Source organism: Tachypleus tridentatus, unplaced genomic scaffold, assembly GCF_004210375.1.
Source record: "Tachypleus tridentatus isolate NWPU-2018 unplaced genomic scaffold, ASM421037v1 Hic_cluster_1, whole genome shotgun sequence".
Lineage (NCBI taxonomy): Eukaryota > Metazoa > Arthropoda > Merostomata > Xiphosura > Limulidae > Tachypleus > Tachypleus tridentatus.
This window is the reverse complement of record NW_027467777.1, coordinates 30,049,087-30,069,071: the sequence shown is the minus strand read 5'-3', so window position 1 is coordinate 30,069,071 and position 19,985 is coordinate 30,049,087. Positions and strand designations below refer to the sequence as shown.

At 34.1% G+C, this 19,985-nt stretch overlaps 1 protein-coding gene across 2 annotated transcripts; it reads left to right on the top strand.

Moving 5' to 3' along the window:
* Window positions 1–3,943: 3,943 nt before the first annotated feature.
* LOC143241876 (uncharacterized) lies at window positions 3,944–19,765 on the top strand. 2 transcript variants are annotated; one of them, XM_076485161.1, is made up of 6 exons: window positions 3,944–4,091; window positions 6,560–6,646; window positions 7,361–7,613; window positions 11,868–12,112; window positions 13,694–13,790; window positions 18,210–19,765. In XM_076485161.1, the coding sequence occupies exons 2-6, from the start codon at window positions 6,584–6,586 to the stop codon at window positions 19,109–19,111; spliced, it is 1,560 nt and encodes a 519-aa protein (XP_076341276.1). In that variant the 5' UTR covers window positions 3,944–4,091; window positions 6,560–6,583; the 3' UTR covers window positions 19,112–19,765. The 2 variants fall into 2 exon arrangements, with proteins under 2 accessions (XP_076341276.1, XP_076341275.1); XM_076485160.1 differs by having other exon boundaries at window positions 6,570–6,646; window positions 18,210–19,764.
* The last annotated feature ends 220 nt before the right edge of the window (window positions 19,766–19,985 follow it).

The window sequence follows — 19,985 nt, the reverse complement described above, 5'->3', positions numbered from 1 at the left end:
AGGTATTTAACGTTTCTTTACGCAAGTGAATTATGGTATTAAATGAAGTTAAAATCATAATAATATAGAAATACTTGGACTGATACATAGATAATTAAGAAAAGCGTCTATTTATTAGTGTTAAGGAGCCATTAAAGTGAAAAAGATACCAGAATTACTTTTTGTATCGTAGTCATAACAATTTATGTTGTAATAAGACCAAGTGCTGCTATTAGTGTGCAATTAGTTTTTATACATCTAACCTGTTTTACTCTTTTGTTGTTGTTTAAGAATTACAATTATCTTCACTTAAGATGTAAAACTAATGTTTAGAAATTAGGCACAGCGTATCTTTGTCAAGTTAACCGATAAATAACTTAACCAATTCCATCATAACCAGTTGTTGTCGCCACCTTACGAAGTTCAATCAACCACCTTAACTGTAGATCAGGTTTTGTGTTGGCGGAGCACAAACACTTCACTATGTAGCTTCAATTAAAAACACAATACACATACATACATTAGTGAAATTAAACATTTATATTCAAATGAGTAAACAAAATCAGGAGGAAGGACTGCGTGGAAAACAACAAATCCCTACCGCTGATTAATTATATTACGACCATAAATTTTTAAGCCATAAACAAAACACATTAAACTTAAGCAAAATACGCTGCATATTTTTAAAAGGATCCTCGGGTACAAGCTACAACGTGGGATTATAAAATGTATCCTAGGTTTTGGAGGTGACTGCGGAATTAGGACCCACATTGCGGTGGGGATACACCGTCTATCACTCTTAACCTCAAATACGGTAGTCTCACATATGAAGATTAGAAATTTAAAACTAGAAGAGCGAGATGTGTGCGCTCGTGCCCATAACGTCCCACATCTATAATCGCCCTTTACTGCCTGCAGACAGTTGGGAGAAAGTGACAGCTCTCCCAAGTTAAAATAAGAAAAAGATAAACATAAAAACATGAAAAAAAATGGAAATAAAGCGTTACCAAATGGAGGTAAGGAAGATAAAACTTACCTCTGGACGTTAGCATTCCTTCCCCCCTGCAATATGATAGAGACCCTAATTAACATGAGATTAGTAAAGTGATAGTTTAAAACTGCAAACTAACGTGGCAGGGGTTTAGTTTAGAGAGAGAGAAATCAGAAGAGTTCTCTCTCCAACTGGGGTGTTCAGGAACGTTGTGGTTCCTCTTCGTCCCCTTACATGAAAAATGTTTTAAAATATCCGTGGAATTTTTACTTTATTTTTAACATTTCAAAAATGGAGTGGGGTATTTTGTGAGTAAGAGGAAGGATGGGAGAACTGGACGAGAGCAGCGAAAGTGAAGTGAGCCAGACCTTGGCTCGAGGACGGAGTACACTGGCGGCTGGCGAATTGATTTTTAAAATTTACTATGATTGATTAGATACCCTGATTGATAGTTTACTGTGACTGCCGGGCTTTTATATTTGGCTCAAGGTGTACATCCGCATAAAGTAGTGCCGGTTTCTTAGATGACCTTATTTTTCACTAAAAATAATTTTAAATAGAATTTCTCTGATATCACTTTCTTTGTATTTATTTAATACATTTTTGTATTTATTACAGAATAATCTAATAATTTTATCTAAAATTTCTTTATTAAATCCATTAACTATTAATTTTTGTATCAGTATATCAACATTATGAATAAAATACTGTAATTTTTAACAAATGTTAGAATTTCCGAATAACTGTGAAGTTGTAATGTTTATAATAGATGAGCAGGGAGGGCAAACCATAAATTAGAAAATCTAAATCTTTTTTATCAAAAATATTTATATTGATATCCTTTTTATCAATTATTTTAATATCTAAATCTTAATAATGTACTTCTGTATTACAAATTGAAGTATTTTCAAATTCTAATTATGTTGTATAAATGGTGCCAATAACATTATATATTTCAGATTTATTTAAGTTAATTAAATCATCATTATATCTCTAAGTTAGCATAAAAATAACTTGACCTTCGATTGGTAACACTTTAAGAATAAAATGAATTTTAAAGGTTACTCAAAATTTAATAATTCTAGACAACAGTTTTTCTCTCTTCAGAATCTTTCTTATAATGAGCATACACAAAGTACAAGGAAAAGTACGAATAAACACGTGAATATCACAGCACACAGATTGAACTTCATGTAAAACAAAGTACCATTCAAATTATCTTAAATTTAAGGTTTACCCAATTAGTATCTCAGATATCTGATAGATGGCAGGAAACACACTCATGTCAAAAAGAGCTTTTTATGGTACTTTAATAAATTACCTGATGTTGAGCGTAGTAAACGTAGTTATGAATAAATGAAACGAATATAAGCTGAAAATAATCTTCAAATTTTACATTTTTAATTCTGTAACGTTTTGATGAATCAGGGACATTCGATTTTTGCATATCACTTTCCATTTAAAAAAGCATGTAAGAGATTATACTACGTGTATAACCAAACATGACGCAATTACAGGGTTTCCATATAGATGTTCAGACAACGAAAGAAACGGTGTTAATCGTGTTCAGGTAGTTAAACATCAACTTTGTTTACTGTTAGAAAACGTAACAGGTAGTTAAACAGAAACTTTATTTCTTGTTAGAAAAAGTAATAGGGAGTTAAACAGAAATTTTATTGTTAGAAAAAGTAACAGGTAGTTAAACAGAAACTATATTTATTGTTAGAAAACGTAACAGGTATTTAAACAGAAATTTTACTTATTGTTAGAAAGTAACAGGTAGTTAAACAGAAACTTTATTTATTGTTAGAAAACGTAACAGGTTGTTAAACAGAAACTTTATTTATTGTTAGAAAACGTAACAGGTAGTTAAACAGAAACTTTATTTCTTGTTAGAAAACGTAACAGGTAGTTAAACAGAAACTTTATTTCTTGTTAGAAAAAGTAATAGGGAGTTAAACAGAAATTTTATTGTTAGAAAAAGTAACAGGTAGTTAAACAGAAACTTTATTTATTGTTAGAAAACGTAACAGGTTGTTAAACAGAAACTTTATTTATTGTTAGAAAACGTAACAGGTAGTTAAACAGAAACTATATTTATTGTTAGAAAACGTAACAGGTATTTAAACAGAAATTTTACTTATTGTTAGAAAGTAACAGGTAGTTAAACAGAAACTTTATTTATTGTTAGAAAACGTAACAGGTTGTTAAACAGAAACTTTATTTATTGTTAGAAAACGTAACAGGTAGTTAAACAGAAACTTTATTTCTTGTTAGAAAACGTAACAGGTAGTTAAACAGAAACTTTATTTCTTGTTAGAAAAGTAATAGGGAGTTAAACAGAAATTTTATTGTTAGAAAAAGTAACAGGTAGTTAAACAGAAACTTTATTTATTGTTAGAAAACGTAACAGGTATTTAAACAGAAATTTTACTTATTGTTAGAAAGTAACAGGTAGTTAAACAGAAACTTTATTTATTGTTAGAAAACGTAACAGGTTGTTAAACAGAAACTTTATTTCTTGTTAGAAAACGTAACAGGTAGTTAAACAGAAACTTTATTTCTTGTTAGAAAACGTAACAGGTAGTTAAACAGAAACTTTATTTCTTGTTAGAAAAAGTAATAGGAAGTTAAACAGAAATTTTATTGTTAGAAAACGTAACAGGTAGTTAAACAGAAACTTTATTTCTTGTTAGAAAAAGTAGTAGGAAGTTAAACAGAAATTTTATTGTTAGAAAAAGTAACATGTAGTTAAACAGAAACTTCCTTTATTTTTAGAAAGTAACAGGTAGTTAAACAGGGGCTGTATGGGTTACGTATATGAGCAGTAACACTAAATGTGCGGAAGGGCTGATGTCATGCGTAATGTACACCCTCCCCATACGATTTTGACCCCCTCTTTAGAAGAATCCACGTGGTACGGGTCCTCACAGAGCAGATGGTCAGATAATAATAACCACATGGCTGGAGAATTTCACGGAAAGCGGGTACTTATGTCGAACAAACCAGCAATTAGTACACAAATTACTCAGGTTTATAAGGTCAATCAGACCAAACCGTAATACGTTGATGTCCTTTTCTGGTAACATGGCTGTGTAACTTCCATTTGTTCGAGGTAAAGGTAAGGTCCAAAAGTTGTTCTTCCTATCTCATTGACTTTCAGTAAGTTCCCTGTTTCTCTACTGGACGTTAAATCTCATGTGTAGAAACAGTTTCAACTCTAGTGACGTTTCATTGTCCACATTATTTCGTATGTTGTCATAGTAACACATAAGTCAGAAAATGTTCTTATGTTTTCTCTACTTAACAAGAACACATCAGAAACTGTTACTGACAATTCTTTAACATAGAAAGGACAAGTCAAAGGTCGCATGATCTTCGACCTTTCAGATCTCACTCTAGAATTCTTTATTATTTTTTAGTGTTGTTCAGTTGGATTAAACGAAGATTAAATAAATTCTTTATATTGTTTGGAAGTCTACAATGGCAGATGTTAAGACTAACAACCAACTATTTATGTTAAACTTTACAAGAAGGTCCACGTGTTTCTTCTTACGTAAGAAATGCAAAAATTGTTTATTTTGGTTACAAAACTTGCACATTCTTTATCACAGCGAGTTTCAAGTAATCGTGATGAATGTTCTAGATTTACCTATTTAGTCTAATAGCTATTTCTGGAACATCAGTTCTACTAATTCGTAAGTAAAAGATTATTTTTAATTACTCATGGATTCAGCGCATTAAATGCTCGTGTGACGTTTCGTGACATCACATTTGCACCCTGAGAATGGAGAAAAATAAAGTTCTCGGTGACGGGAAAATCGTGACCCTTATAGCAAAAAATACATGTATACAGGATAAACATTTCGCGAAGTTGAGGGTAGCACATCACGTAATAAAAAAGTTTTTCATGTATCATATAGGCAAAATTATATTATAGTATGATTTTACCGACGTTTGTGCAGTATATTTGTTTACAAACGTCGTGCTTTGATTGAAATATAATAACACAGTGGATTTTCTCGTGTTCGTCTAGTCTCTCTCGTGTATTAACAGACTTTTTAGAAATAAGTTGGTTGGTTGATTTGGTGTTAAATGGCACAAAGCAACAAGGCTATCTGCGCCAAACATCCGGTAAAAATTTACAAATAAGAACTGAAGCCATTAAAGCAGAAGAAGTAGTCGTATACATTTGTTTTGTGCAGTGAATACAGTGTTGTCCACTTTAAAATGACAAGGAAAATGTTACAACAGCCACGGCAGGCTGCATGTTTCTAACAACAAATTATCGTACCGTGCTCCGTAAGTGTCTGTAATCCTAAAGCTACGTTACTCAACTAAATTCTACAACTGAAACGATTTTCAATACTTCATAAATAATGAGAACTTCTAAAACACATAAAATATTATTGTTTTCTGTCGTCTTCTACAGATTCCAAACACATAAAGTATTATTGTTTTCTGTCGTCTTCTACAGATTCTAAACACATAAAATATTATTGTTTTCTGTCGTCTTCTACAGATTCTAAACACATAAAATATTATTGTTTTCTGTCGTCTTCTACAGATTCTAACCACATAAATTGTTAGTGTTTTCTGTCGTCTTCTACAGATTCCAAACACATAAAATATTATTGTTTTCTGTCGTCTTCTACAGATTCTAAACACATAAAATATTATTGTTTTCTGTCGTCTTCTACAGATTCTAAACACATAAAATATTATTGTTTTCTGTCGTCTTCTACAGATTCTAACCACATAAATTGTTAGTGTTTTCTGTCGTCTTCTACAGATTCCAAACACATAAAATATTATTGTTTTCTGTCGTCTTCTACAGATTCTAAACACATAAAATGTTATTGTTTTCTGTCGTCTGCTACAGATTCTAAACACATAAAATAGTTTGGGGAATAAAGGGGAAGATCTATAACTCTCTCCCAGCTCCCCCCTCCTTCACTACCTGGTCACAAACAAGAAATACCACAACGGTCAGCTTCAAAATGCTGAAAATACAAAGATTAGATCCTGGTTCAGGCAACAGTAAAGATAAAACTAAAACATGTGACGTCACTTCTGGCGAAACTTAATTATTCCTTTTCACGAACTTCAAACAAACGTAATAAATATATAATGACCTATTGATCAGTCACTCTAATAACACCCCCTTCATTAACTTATGATCAGTCACTCTAATAACACACCCATATTTAGTGATCTATTGATCAGTCACTCTAATAACACCCCCATCTTTAATGATCTAATGATCAGTCACTCTAATAACACTCCAAACTTTAATGATCTAATGATCAGTCACTCTAATAACACTCCAACCTTTAATGATCTAATGATCAGTCACTCTAATAACACACCCATATTTAGTGATCTAATGATCAGTCACTCTAATAACAGTCCCATATTTAGTGACCTATTGATCAGTCATTCTAATAACCCTCCAATCTTTAATGATCTAATGATCAGTCACTCTAATAACACTCCAATCTTTAATGATCTAATGATCAGTCACTCTAATAACACTCCAAACTTTAATGATCTAATGATCAGTCACTCTAATAACACTCCAATCTTTAGTGATCTACAGACGAGACAGACAAGATGCCCAAACCTTCTCAGACGTCGAGTTCCAAGTGGGACATCAGTGATAACAACTTTCCACCGGTGAGTCATAATCAATGTTTTGTCAAAGTTGTTTACAAAGTTGATACATAAAAATAAACATAAGTTTAAGAAGTAAACAACACCAGTAAGTATAGCACTTCCAGAGTAACGTTTTGTTTATGTGTTATCTTCTATATAATTATACACAGCACCTACAGTGATAACAAACATTCATACCTTCAGTAGATAGGAACTAAAACCCTGTATAGTATTCTCTAAGTAGCTAAAATCATATTTCGTTTTGACATTTCTTGCGTTTCTGACACATAGATGGAATTAGTTGTATCTTAACTATGACAACTACAAATCGCTGGTATAAACTAGGGTGAATTACTTACCCTCACTTATTACACAAGTCAAGCAGTTGATGGCCAGTGTTGTGATTTGGAATGTCATAGTTTAGCCACTCCGTCTATGCATGGAAATGGACCAGAGATGTGGTTATACATCGTTATAATGGAAAATCTCAGCGTAGAACGTGGATAAGTAGCCAATCATTTGTACCTCAGATCAGATGACTAATCTTTAATTCATGATCTGAACTTAGGCAATTGTCATCGAAGGCTCTGCTCAGTCATAGCTATAACATTACTAATTTCATGTATCATGACAAGTTTAATTACACACGATGCTTTAGTCGCGAGTCCTTGGTAGCTTTCTCTAAACTTTACAGATATATTCGACTGTAAGTCAGTTAACTACCTCTTATTGTAGATTACTTCCTATGACAACTACCAGGAGTGGCCTGATGGGAACTGTCGCTTCGTGTACAAGCCAGACTGTGAGGAAGCACGGCGACATTCCAGCAGCTGGGCCATGAGAAACACCAACAACCATAACGTCCACATTCTAAAAAAGTCATGTATCGGAGTCCTAGTGTGCAGTGTAGGGTGTGTGGAAGGGAGGGTCACTCTCCGGCCAGCCATCTGTGACAAAGCCAGGAAAAACAACACGGTTTGCCAGAAATGTTTAGTATCTGTTGGAAAATAATGCAGAGCTTAGTTTAAAAAATATATCAAAGTAAGATAAGTTCCAAGAAATAAGTGACATCTTTCTAATAATTTTGTGGCCAATGTTTTAGTCTAACGACCTTGATCAAATACTATAGAACTACAACATATCTAACTTAATAATCAACACTAAGTTCAGTATCTGTTTATCATCAACACTATAGAACTACAACATACCTAACTTAATAATCAACACAAAGTTCAATGTCTGTTTATCGTCAACACTATAGGACTACAACATATCTAACTGAATAATCAACACAAAGTTCAATGTCTGTTTATCGTCAACACTATAGAACTACAACATATCTAACTTAATAACCAACACAAAGTTCAATGTCTGTTTATCATCAACACTAAGTTCAATGTCTGTTTATCATCAACACTATAAAACTACAACATATCTAACTTAATAATCAACACTAAGTTCAGTATCTGTTTATCATCAACACTATAGAACTACAACATACCTAACTTAATAATCAACACAAAGTTCAATGTCTGTTTATCGTCAACACTATAAAACTACAACATATCTAACTTAATAATCAACACTAAGTTCAGTATCTGTTTATCATCAACACTATAGAACTACAACATACCTAACTTAATAATCAACACAAAGTTCAATGTCTGTTTATCATCAACACTGTAGAACTAGAACATACCTAACTTAATAATCAACACAAAGTTCAATGTCTGTTTATCATCAACACTATAGAACTACAACATACCTAACTGAATAATCAACACAAAGTTCAATGTCTGTTTATCATCAACACTATAGAACTACAACATATCTAACTTAATAATCAACACAAAGTTCAATGTCTGTTTATCATCAACACTATAGAACTACAACATATCTAACTTAATAATTAACACTAAGTTCAGTATCTGTTTATCATCAACACTATAGAACTACAACACACCTAACTTAATAATCAACACTATGTTCAGTATCTGTTTATCATCAACACTATAGAACTACAACATACCTAACTGAATAATCAACACTAAGTTCAATGTCTGTTTATCATCAACACTGTAGAACTACAACACACCTAACTTAATAATCAATACTATGTTCAGTATCATCAACACTATTGAACTACAACATACCTAACTGAATAATCAACACTAAGTTCAATGTCTGTTTATCATCAACACTATAGAACTACAACATACCTAACTTAATAATCAACACAAAGTTCAATGTCTGTTTATCATCAACACTATAGAACTACAACACACCTAACTTAATAATCAACACTATGTTCAGTATCTGTTTATCATCAACACTATAGAACTACAACATACCTAACTGAATAATCAACACTAAGTTCAATGTCTGTTTATCATCAACACTGTAGAACTACAACACACCTAACTTAATAATCAATACTATGTTCAGTATCTGTTTATCATAAACACTATAGGACTACAACATACCTAACTTAATAACCAACACTAAGTTCAGTATCTGTTTATCATCAACACTATAGAACTACAACATACCTAACTAAATAACCAACACTAACTTCAGTAAGTGCAGCCTAATGTGTAGCATTGTGCTTAACAACAAGAACAAAGCAACAAGGAAAATGTTGCTTAGAAACTGAAAAAAGGGTTAGTCATAGAAACTTTCTAAGAATAAAAAACGTAGCCTATCGAGGATTAAATTTGAGTGTAAGGAGGTAAATCCAGGACATTAAAATGTGAATTTAACATCATTACCCTGAATAATGGCATGTGACGTGTGAAAATATCAAATAAACGCGGATTTTGAAAAACGCGTGAGCTGTGACAAGAATGACTAACTAAACTAAACTAACGTGGCAGGGGTTCAGTTTAGAGAGAGAGAAATCAGAAGAGTTCTCTCTCCAACTGGGGTGTTCAGGAACTTTGTAGTTCCTCTTCGTCCCCTTTCGTGGATTGTTATTAGGATTAAGTGGTGGGTTTTTTTTATTATTATTATTTTAATAAATTAATTATCGTTATTATTCTTGACTTTTTGGGTGGGGAATGTCTCACTAAATGGTCTTTTGGGTGGAGGCAAAGGCAGCAGTGGAAGGAAAGGCCGGGACCTGTCTCGAAAAGAAAAAGTTGGGCAGATGTGAACATGAATGTAATTCATTCAAATTCAGATCAAATCAAACGGCCCGATTCTGGGTCTGGCAAAAAGGTTGCCTGGGCTGGGATCTAGAAATCCAGTGCCTGAAGATTTTGATGTGGGGGGAAACGGGAGTACCCCGAGAAAACCCACTTTCACACGACAGGCGCCGAAAGTTTTGCCTGTCGTGTGCCCTGTACCTGAAAAAAAAAGGAATTCATGTTAATAACATAGTTTTTATGTATTTAGACTCTTTGTTGAGTGGATTGTGATTCTTGAAATATGTTGTATGGTGATATGTATTTTGTTGGTGCACTTGATAATTTGTGTAGTGATGCCGTTAGTTTGTTTCTGTTTTCTGCTTTTCGATAATATTTCAGAGAAAGTTCTGTTATTCTGTCTCTTATAGTTGGTAAATTACTAATTTGGTGTAGATAATTTGTTGGTGTAAAAGATGGTAAACTGAATGCGGATTTTAATATTTTGTTTTCTTGCACTTGGATTTTTTGGAGTGTGTTGTTTGACATGTTGTATGTTACTTGACATCCGTACTCTATTAGTGGACGGATGTAAGCCTTGTATATTTGTATAATGGTGTTCGGTGCGCATTTTGATTGTTTACCAGTTATAGTCTTTAGATATGAAATCCTTTTCTTATTGATGAGTGTATATTGTTTATGTGTTTTTTCCATGTTAGTTTTGTGTCGAAAGTGACGCCAAGGAATGTGATGTTTTGCTCATGTTAATGGTTGTGTTTCCAAGTGATAGATTTATTTTTCTAGATTTTTCTTTGCTTCTTTAGTTTTCTATAGAAGGTGATTGCTTGTGTTTTTGTCGGATTTAACACGACCCTCCACTTGTTGCTCCATGTTGAGACGTTGTTTAGTGATTCTTGTACGCGAGACATGGCCATTACTGGGTTTCTGGAGGTGCTCCAGATTGCGATGTCATCTGCGTATTGTGAATTGTGTGTGTATGTTAGATTTGGAAAAGGTATGTCACTGACGAAAATTATGTAAAGAAGTGGAGAGAGGACTGATCCTTGGGGCACTCCTGCCGTTATATTAAATAATTTGGATATGGTTTTATTGACTTTTACTTGTGCTGTTCTATTGGTTAAAAATTTGAAATCCATTTGACTATCGTAGGATTTATTTGTAGGTGGTTTAGTTTGTATATGATGGCATTGTGCCAAACGCTGTCGAATGCTTTTTTGACATCTAGGAATACCCCGATGGTTACTTGATTGTTGTTGTAAGCTTTGTATATTGATTCGGTGAGTCGTGTGAGGTGATCTGTTGTTTGTCTATTTTTCTGGAGGCATTTTGAGATTCTGGAAGGATGTTGTTTGATTCGCAAAAATGGAGGAGACGGTTGGAGATAATTCTCTCCATCAGTTTGCCAAGGCAGCTTAACAGACTGATGGGGCGGAAATTATCTGGATTTGTTCTGTTAGTTTGTTTCTTGGGGATCGTTGTTATGATGGCTTTTTTCCACGTGTCAGGGTAATACCCTGTCGCTAATGAAATGTTCATGATGTTTGTGAGGTGTTGTAGTAGGAGAGTGGAACTTTTTTTGAGAATAATATTTGGTATTTGGTCATGTCCGGGGGAAGTGTTCTTCAAGTTTTTGATATTAATCTTTAATTCGGTTATGGTTATTTTTCTATTGATTGAATTTGAGTATGCTTCTAGTGTCTCTCCGGGAAATCCTGGTGAGAATGAAGCTTGGTTTGCATTTATGTAGTTGTTGACATGGTGTTGGTGTTGTGTGTCGAAATCTACTGAGTTTAAATCGCTAAAAGTGGATTTGTGACAAGAATGAGACATAACTTGGTGAATTTAAATAGTTAAATAGCAAGTGTAAAGAGGATATTTTATATCAGGACCGCGTCGTTAAGCTTGCGAATGATTCGTCACTATTGCTTATTAAAACACACAGAAAAACAAGGGTTTGGAAAGGTAGTTCACCGAACGGAAATGATGACCGTTCTTTTAAATAAACTCTGAAAAATTAACTATGTTTTATAACCAACACGTTCTATTGGAATTGGAATAGCTTATATTAAAAACCTAATACACTTCCATCTTTCTTGTAGGCAAGCCGTGCCCAAACAGAAAGTGTACTGGTTACCTAGAGGTATTGCCCTGTAGAGGGCACTGTGGGTACCCTGTCACTCATTTCTGGAGACACACAGACAATGCAATTTTATTTCAAGCTAAGGGCGTTCACGACCATCCAAAACCGGAACCAAAAGCCACAGCGGAAGTTCGAAGATCTTACTTCCGAGAAACCAAACGGTTACGGTCTGGAACAAGAAGAGGTAGAGAAAAAGATAAAGAGGTAACGTTCCGGAACTGGAAGTAATTCGGATGTATATGTATGTTTAAATAACGTCAGGCTAGTTCGAATTGTTTAGTTTGAAACATGCAGATATTTTAAATTATTATTTTGTCACTACTCCGTATTCTCCACTTCCTCTCGGTGGTTCAGTAGAAACCTTGATGGTTTATAACGGTAAAGTTTGGAGTTCTATCCTTGTGGTAGATATAACGCAGAATTTTTGTAGCTTTTCTGCTTAAAATAAACCAAGTTAAAAAACTGTTTTCGCTGTTCCAAGAGTTGAAGTGAGATGCGTGAATCGATAACTTTGTATCATAGAACTCTGATGTCACCACCTGTTGGTAGACACCTGGTAAACCACGAAGCTAGAGATCATAAAAAATTCTTACTTAAAAAAAAAATAAAACCAGTTGCTCTGTCACGTAAAGTTATTGGTTGATAGAGACTTAATAAGGTAAGATAATGAAACGTGATTGGCTGCTAGGACACTAGTGATTCTAGTCTTTGGAAAATTTTAGACGAATTAGCTAGCGATAAGTGAAAGATTTGTTTGTGTAAATAATTAAACTTAGGATTATCTTTTTGCTATCGCTCGTAATTTTAAACTGATAGACTCGAGGCAAAGCTGTAGTCAAGAGCTTTCTCTGTTGGATTCGGCTCTACACTAACCTGACTGAAGAGCGCAGTCTCAGCTCCAGAATGTGGAGCACGTTCTTACGTCAACAGGATGCAAACCCCGAATTATTTGATACACGGTACAAGCACGCTAGCTATGCTATCTCTTGTCCAATAAGAGTTTTAATTTGATTAAACTAGGGTTAGGAAAGCAAATATGGTAGTTATTAACAGAGAGTGTTCACTCGATCAAAGGTTAAATGGTCGCATTAAATTGTATAAGCTAGTTCACATTCCGAAGTTTGTTTTAATAATAAACCAAAGTTTGCCCAAATTATTATTAACTTCACTTTGTAGCTAAAATAATTATCATAAACCGGAAATGTTCATAAAAAAACCTAAAAATATTATTATTGGTATTTGTTTCAAATAGACTTCTTTCCATTCCAAATTTTCGTGATAGAAATATTGTTGTTTTTTTCCGAAATATTAATTATAATTTTACAGAGGTCACTGCATCACTGTTGGATTGGTTATAAACAAAGAAGTAAGTTTACGTTTTTGACATAAAAAACGAGTTTTAAATAATCGCTGATATTAAAAATTCAGTTGAAAACTTTTAGGTTTAATAATTTGATTCAAAATAACATTTTTTTTTCATCATATGGTCCAGGATAGGCCTAGTAAGAATTATGCCAGACTGTGAATGTTAGGGTTCGTGGTACGCGTTCCCTTGCCGTAAAATCTCGATCGCAATTACACCTTGTAACAGAGATGGTCAAATTCCACTGTTCGATTAGAGTAGCAGAAAAGTTAGCGGTGTGTACTTTTGACTAGCTACCTTTCCTTAAATGAAACATATATACATGTATAAATATATAAACAAACGTTTTCGTATGTTCTCGTGTATAAATATTTTATTTTATTAGGCTAAGTGTACGTAACAATCCAAACCTTTTCTATCAGGTTTCCGTGCTGCCGTCATGCGAAGTGTCTAGCACTAATCATGACTTCATTAGACTATCTCATATTTCGTCAGAGCCCTCCATAGGCTTAAAATACGGTAAGTTTTAGAACAGTAAAATAGAGGTTAACTTAAATTAAAATAAATACAACTGGTGGTCAAATAAGAAACTTGATAATGTTTCGTTCCAGATTCTGTGAAGTGGTTTATTCGACAAATCGCTTGTGGCATGCTTACGTATGATAATATTTCGAAGTATATTACAAATATATATGTATTTTTAATTCGAAGCAAACTAATATCAGAACAATAACTTTTGTTATTTTGTCTTTTACATAAAACATGGCGTCTACTGATCTATCACTTTGATAAATTGCTGGTTCGACTAAACCTATTAATCCTTTTTATCTTAATTTCCAAGATTAAAGGATAAGAAATCAGAACAGGAAACTAAAGTATGTGCGATTTCTCATCTTCGTAAGGTACCACAGATGTCGCTTTATAATTCATATCACAGCTAGAACACCTACACTTATCGTTTGTTCATGGTTACGAATAAAATAAGGATATACAAAGTTATGTCCATGTAGTAATTTCATATTGAACATATAATCTCGGCACCAGCATGCTGCGCTGTTTGACAGTTCAAGAAGACAGTAAAGAGCTCGTTCGGTCAAACAGCCACTTGTAACAAAACCCCACACATCGGCTTTGTCCACTTGACCACTGTGAATGTGTTCATTAGCAAACAAGGACACAAACTGAATACAACATAGTAATGTGTCTTATAAACCAACTGGTTTAACCATACAAGGACACAAACTGTAAATAACATAGTAATGTGTCTTGTAAACCAACTGGTTCAAGCAAACAAAGACACAAAATGTAAACAACATTGTTTATAAGACACATTACTAACTGGTTCAAGCAAACAAGGACACAAACTGTAAGCAACACGTAATGTGCCTTATAAGCAAACTAGTTCAACCAAAGAAGGATACAAACTGTAACTTATGTTATGAATCGTCTACACGAACGTTCAGTACAAGGATTCATGTTCACATCTGTTTGTTTCAGAAATGTGATCCTCACTTTGAGGTGCTATAAGAGTGGCAGTCAAATTCTAGTATTCGTCCGGCAAAAGTAGCTAAAGAGTTGGCAGTGGGTACTGTTGAATAACGAGATGCCTTACCTTTAGTCTATAAATTCAAAATAAAGAGACGGCTATGCGCCTACAAGTCTTTGCATAGCTTTATGAGAAAATTTTAAAACCAATAAAATAATAAAATGTGCACACACACACAGATATATATACAGTCATGTGAAAAAGTTAGGATACCCTACGAAAGCCTGTGTATTTTTGTAATATTTTTGGATATATATTTAATCTCAATTTCAACAATACTGAGAGATTATAGGAATATAACTAAATAATTAAAACTGAATAAAAGACATTTCAAGACACACATTCAGCTCTAACTGCACACGAAAATTGTTGACATAATAAAACTTCTAACCCTAAGTATACGCAGAACTTGTCGACATAATAAAATACTTAGCCCTAACTAGACACAGAACTTGTCGACAGAGTAAAATTTTGGTGGACTCAGCAGATAGCCCGATGTGGCTTTGTTATAAGAAACACACACACACACAGAGTAAAATTTCTAGCCCTGACTCTGGACACGAAATTTGTCGACTTGATAAAAAGGTTTAGGCCTAGCTATAAATTGTAACTTGTCGACATGAACACATCAAAACCTTTTCATGTGCGCATTTCTTTCATTTCTCTCCTATTTAAGAGACGACAGTAGAATCACAACTTCCCCTGTTTCTTACATGATAGAGCAGTGAAATATTAGGTTGTCGCTTAAAAGGTGTCTTAATTGTCTGCTGTTTCAACTCTACTCAGAGTAAGTTTCACAACCCCTAAGGCAGCATGGAAAAGATTGTTTGTTTTGAATTTTCGCGCAAAGCTACATGAGGGCAATCTGCGCTAGCTGTCCCTAATTTAGTAGTGTAAGGCTAGAGGGAAGACAGCTAGTTATCACCACCCACCGCTAACTCTTTTACCAACGAATAATGGGATTGACCATCACATTATAACGCCCCCACGGCTGAAAGGGCGAGCATGTTTGGTGTGAGGTGGATTCGAACCCGCGATCCTCGGATTACGAGTCGAGGGCCTTAACCACCTGGCAATGCTGGGCCTTCATGGAAAAGAAGGACTTTCATCTGAGTTACCTCTACGACATCAAACTTGGACGAAAAGCTACTGAAACTACACGGAACATCAACCATGGATCTGTTACTGAACGTATAGTTCAGCGTTGGTTCTAAACTTTTCGACATGGAGATGAAAGTCTAAAGACCACGAAGGTCGTGAAAGGAAGCCATCTTTAGATGAAAACACATTAAGTAAAGCAGTTGAGACAGATTCTCACACAACAGTACGTGAGCTTGCAAGAAAACTGGGTACAAGTAAATTAAACATTGGTCGCCACCTGAGTGTGATTAGAAAGACGAAAACGTTTGATAAGTGGGTTCTGCATGAGCTGTGTGTGTGTTTACTTATAGCAAAGCCGCATTGTGTTGTCTGCTGAGTCCACCGAGGGGAATTGAATCTCTGATTTTAGTGTTGTGACTCCGTGGACTTACCACTGTACTAGTGGGGAACCAGCATGACCTGACTGAAGATCATCAAAATTGGTATTATGAGACCTGTTAAGGTTGACACTCCAAAAATTGAACGAATTGGGAATGAGGTTTTGCCTCATCCATCTTATGCCCCAGGCCTTTCTCCTACAGATTTTCATTTTTTCAAGCACTTTGACAACTTTTTGAACAATAAACGCTTTCAAAACCATACAGCTGCAGAAGAGGCTTCCAGGGAGTTCATTGACCATAGAAACTCTGATTTCTACATCAGGGGTATAAACAGCATCGTTACACGTTGGTAAAAGTGTGTTGAAGCAATTGGTGCTTACGTTGATTAAATCATGTTTTACAACAGTGGTTTATACTTGTCCAAACTTCGCAGTTTAAAAACAACATTTATTTCTGGGCAACCTAATAAAAAACAAAAAAGACTCGTTTTTGGCTTCACCAGATCAATATAATGTTCTAAAACAGGTTAATTCTCTTTTGGTTTTTAACACTAAATGGAAGTGTATTATCAACAGTTTAACTATTTATTTCATTGAATGGAATTGTAGTATAAATAAGTTAATTGTATTTTCCCAATAAATGAAAAGGTAACATAAACAGGTTAACTATTTTTATGTTTGCGAGAAAAGTAAACGCAAGAATATCGGATAAAATCTACGATTTGGGGATTTAATGTGGGATTAACAACTGATCTCTGGGATTTGTGTTAAATGAAAATATGGGAATAACAACTGATCTCTGGGATTTGTATCAAACGAAAATGTAGGATTAACAACTGATCTCTGGGATTTGTATCAAATGGAAATGTAGGATTAACAACTGATCTCTGGGATTTGTATCAAATGAAAATGTGGCATTAACAAGTGATCTCTGTGATTTGTATCAAATGGAAATGTAGGATTAACAACTAATCTCTAGGAATTGTATTAAACGAAAATGGATTAACAACTGATCTCTGGGATTTGTATCAAATGGAAATGTACGATTAACAACTGATCTCTGTGATTTGTATCAAATGGAAATGTAGGATTAACAACTGATCTCTGGGATTTGTATCAAATGAAAATGTGGGATTAACAACTGATCTCTGGGATTTGTATCAAATGAAAATATGGGATTAACAACTGATCTCTGGGATTTGTATCAAATGAAAATGTAGGATTAACAACTGATCTCTGGGATTTGTATCAAATGGAAATGTATGATTAACAACTGATCTCTGGGATTTGTATTAAATGAAAATGTAGGATTATCAACTGATCCCTGGGATTTGTGTTAAATGAAAATATGGGATTAACAACTGTTCTCTGGGATTTGTATCAAATGAAAATATACGATTAACAACTGTTCTCTGGGATTTGTATCAAATGAAAATGTACGATTAACAACTGATCTCTGGGATTTGTATCAAATGAAAATGTACGATTAACAACTGATCTCTGGGATTTGTATCAAATGAAAATGTGAGATTAACAACTGATCTCTGGGATTTGTATTAAATGAAAATGTAGGATTAATATATTTTTTAATTGGATGGAAACACTAGGTTAATAGTTTTTGGATTCAATGAGTGTTTTTCAGATATTTGTATTTTGAAAAATAAGATGATAATTTGGTTTTAATTTTTTTTTTCTTTGCAGTATTACATACTGTTATTGGTAGCTGATGTATGTTGGATTTAAGGTTTTCGTGTTTTCTGTTGTTTAAACGTTAAACATCGTTCTAGAAGACACAATGTTCCGGCTGTATGGGAACATCTGTGGATAATCAAAGTAAATTTAACAACGTAGAGTTGTTCTGGAATTATAATTTGATCATTCTTTTATTCTTTGTTTTCCCTTGTTATCTCAGCGGAAAATCCAAATGAATTTGGGTGTCTGTCGCGATTTCTGGCTATATCAACTAAACGTGACCTCTGCTCGTCGTCAGATGGACCATCTTCCATGTCATCAAAGATGCCAGTGAGTAATCAAGCCAATATGGCGAACACCATGACGTCAGCTGCAGAGATTTACACCGATTCCACGTTACAAGTCACAGATGGCGCTATAATCGAGGAATATCCTTGGGAGAGAAGTTCTTTACTGTTCGGTGATAATGATATCATCGGCTCCAATTATGAGGAGATTGTTTGCTCACAACACTTCGTTAACTTCGAAGGATACGAAACCTGTCTTCAAAGTGACAACAGAAAGGTTTTGTCCTGCATTCCAGAGACCTTTCATGCCAACGTTAGCTACTTAAGTCCTACCAATTTAGGACCTGAGGACGATATGGATCTCTTCCACCCAGAAGATATTTTAGCGTTGGATGAGCCAATCAACAAATCTGAAGGTTGGTCAAACTTTTCTTGTCCACCAAATGACTATGTGTCAACCCAGCTGGATGACACTCCTTGTCCTCAGTCCATACATGTCTCAACTCTGGAAAGTTTTCTCCGACAGGAAGAAGAACAAGCTACTTCCGGTTTAATACTTCGGTATCAGATGATGAAACCAACACCAGGGGTCTCTCTTCCTCAATTAGAATCTCCTTGCTGGAGTTACTGTCCAAACATCTTCGTAAATGGTAACGAAACACAGAGAAGAAAGTGCCTAGAATCACAGCTGGGAGAAACTGGGTGTGACTCAGTGTTTTCTTACAATATAAATAGTTTTTACAACACAGACTGTTTCGATCCTTTGTTTTTACTAAACGACGCTGTCAGAGAACCCGCAGACGTGTTAAGCACGATAAATCGAATTTATCTGTAGTGTTCTGTTGCAACAAACTGTCAAACCAGATATATTTTATTTTCGTCCCATATACTCAAGAAATATTAAAGCACCTACAAAATACGTGTAAAAATATTTATTGCAAAAATATAGAGGATTACGAATGATAGTATCTAAGTAATTATTTTTAAGTGAAAAAAAAAACGTTGTACGTGAGAAACAGCGAAATACCCGGATATAAAATAACCTTGTGTTCCAGACGATAGCCTAACTGAAGTGAAACGAATTTTCTTCCGATTATTTTGTTTGATTACCTTAAAATCTTCTATACTTAGCACTAAACGTTGCACTTTTTATATAATAACATAGAGATTTTGTTCTTTGGACTTTTATTTCATACAAATCAGTTCTTCAGCATCGATTAAAAAGAACGATGAAAGCGATCCTAGTGTTGAAAACGTAAACTATATATATATATATATTACATTATGGAATCACACCTTAGAAATATTAACTTGAAATATTACAGAAAACACAAAATGTACATTTAAAGTAATGCCCATGACATAACTCTGTTCCTACGTCATTCTTTTGGACATTAAATTACCTAAGATTTATGTCGTCCACTTTCAAATTTTTAGATTATTTCAGTTGAATTTAAGACGTTTTGTTTAATTGAAAACTGTTTGATATGAATCAATATAGTTTTTAAAACAATGGATCAAATATAATGTAATTCCTTCCTATGACCTCTTCTCAATTAATACAGTGTATTAAGATTAAATATGACGTCATTGTTTTCACGATCTTATTTATAAAGCACGAGTGTTTGACCTGATGTCACTATCTGTTCACCAATTACGACTGCGTGTTTTGTTATGACAATCCTAGACCCGCAGTCTCTGATGATGTA

What these genes read in the sequence shown, in the direction of transcription:
- LOC143241876 (XM_076485161.1), top strand. Translation starts at nt 6,584, where the DNA reads ATGCCCAAACCTTCTCAGACGTCGAGTTCCAAGTGGGACATCAGTGAT. An exon ending in GTGATAACAACTTTCCACCG is followed by an intron (nt 6,647 to 7,360) that starts GTGAGTCATAAT and finishes CTCTTATTGTAG; the next exon opens with ATTACTTCCTATGACAACTA. An exon ending in GTAGAGAAAAAGATAAAGAG is followed by an intron (nt 12,113 to 13,693) that starts GTAACGTTCCGG and finishes CTTTTCTATCAG; the next exon opens with GTTTCCGTGCTGCCGTCATG.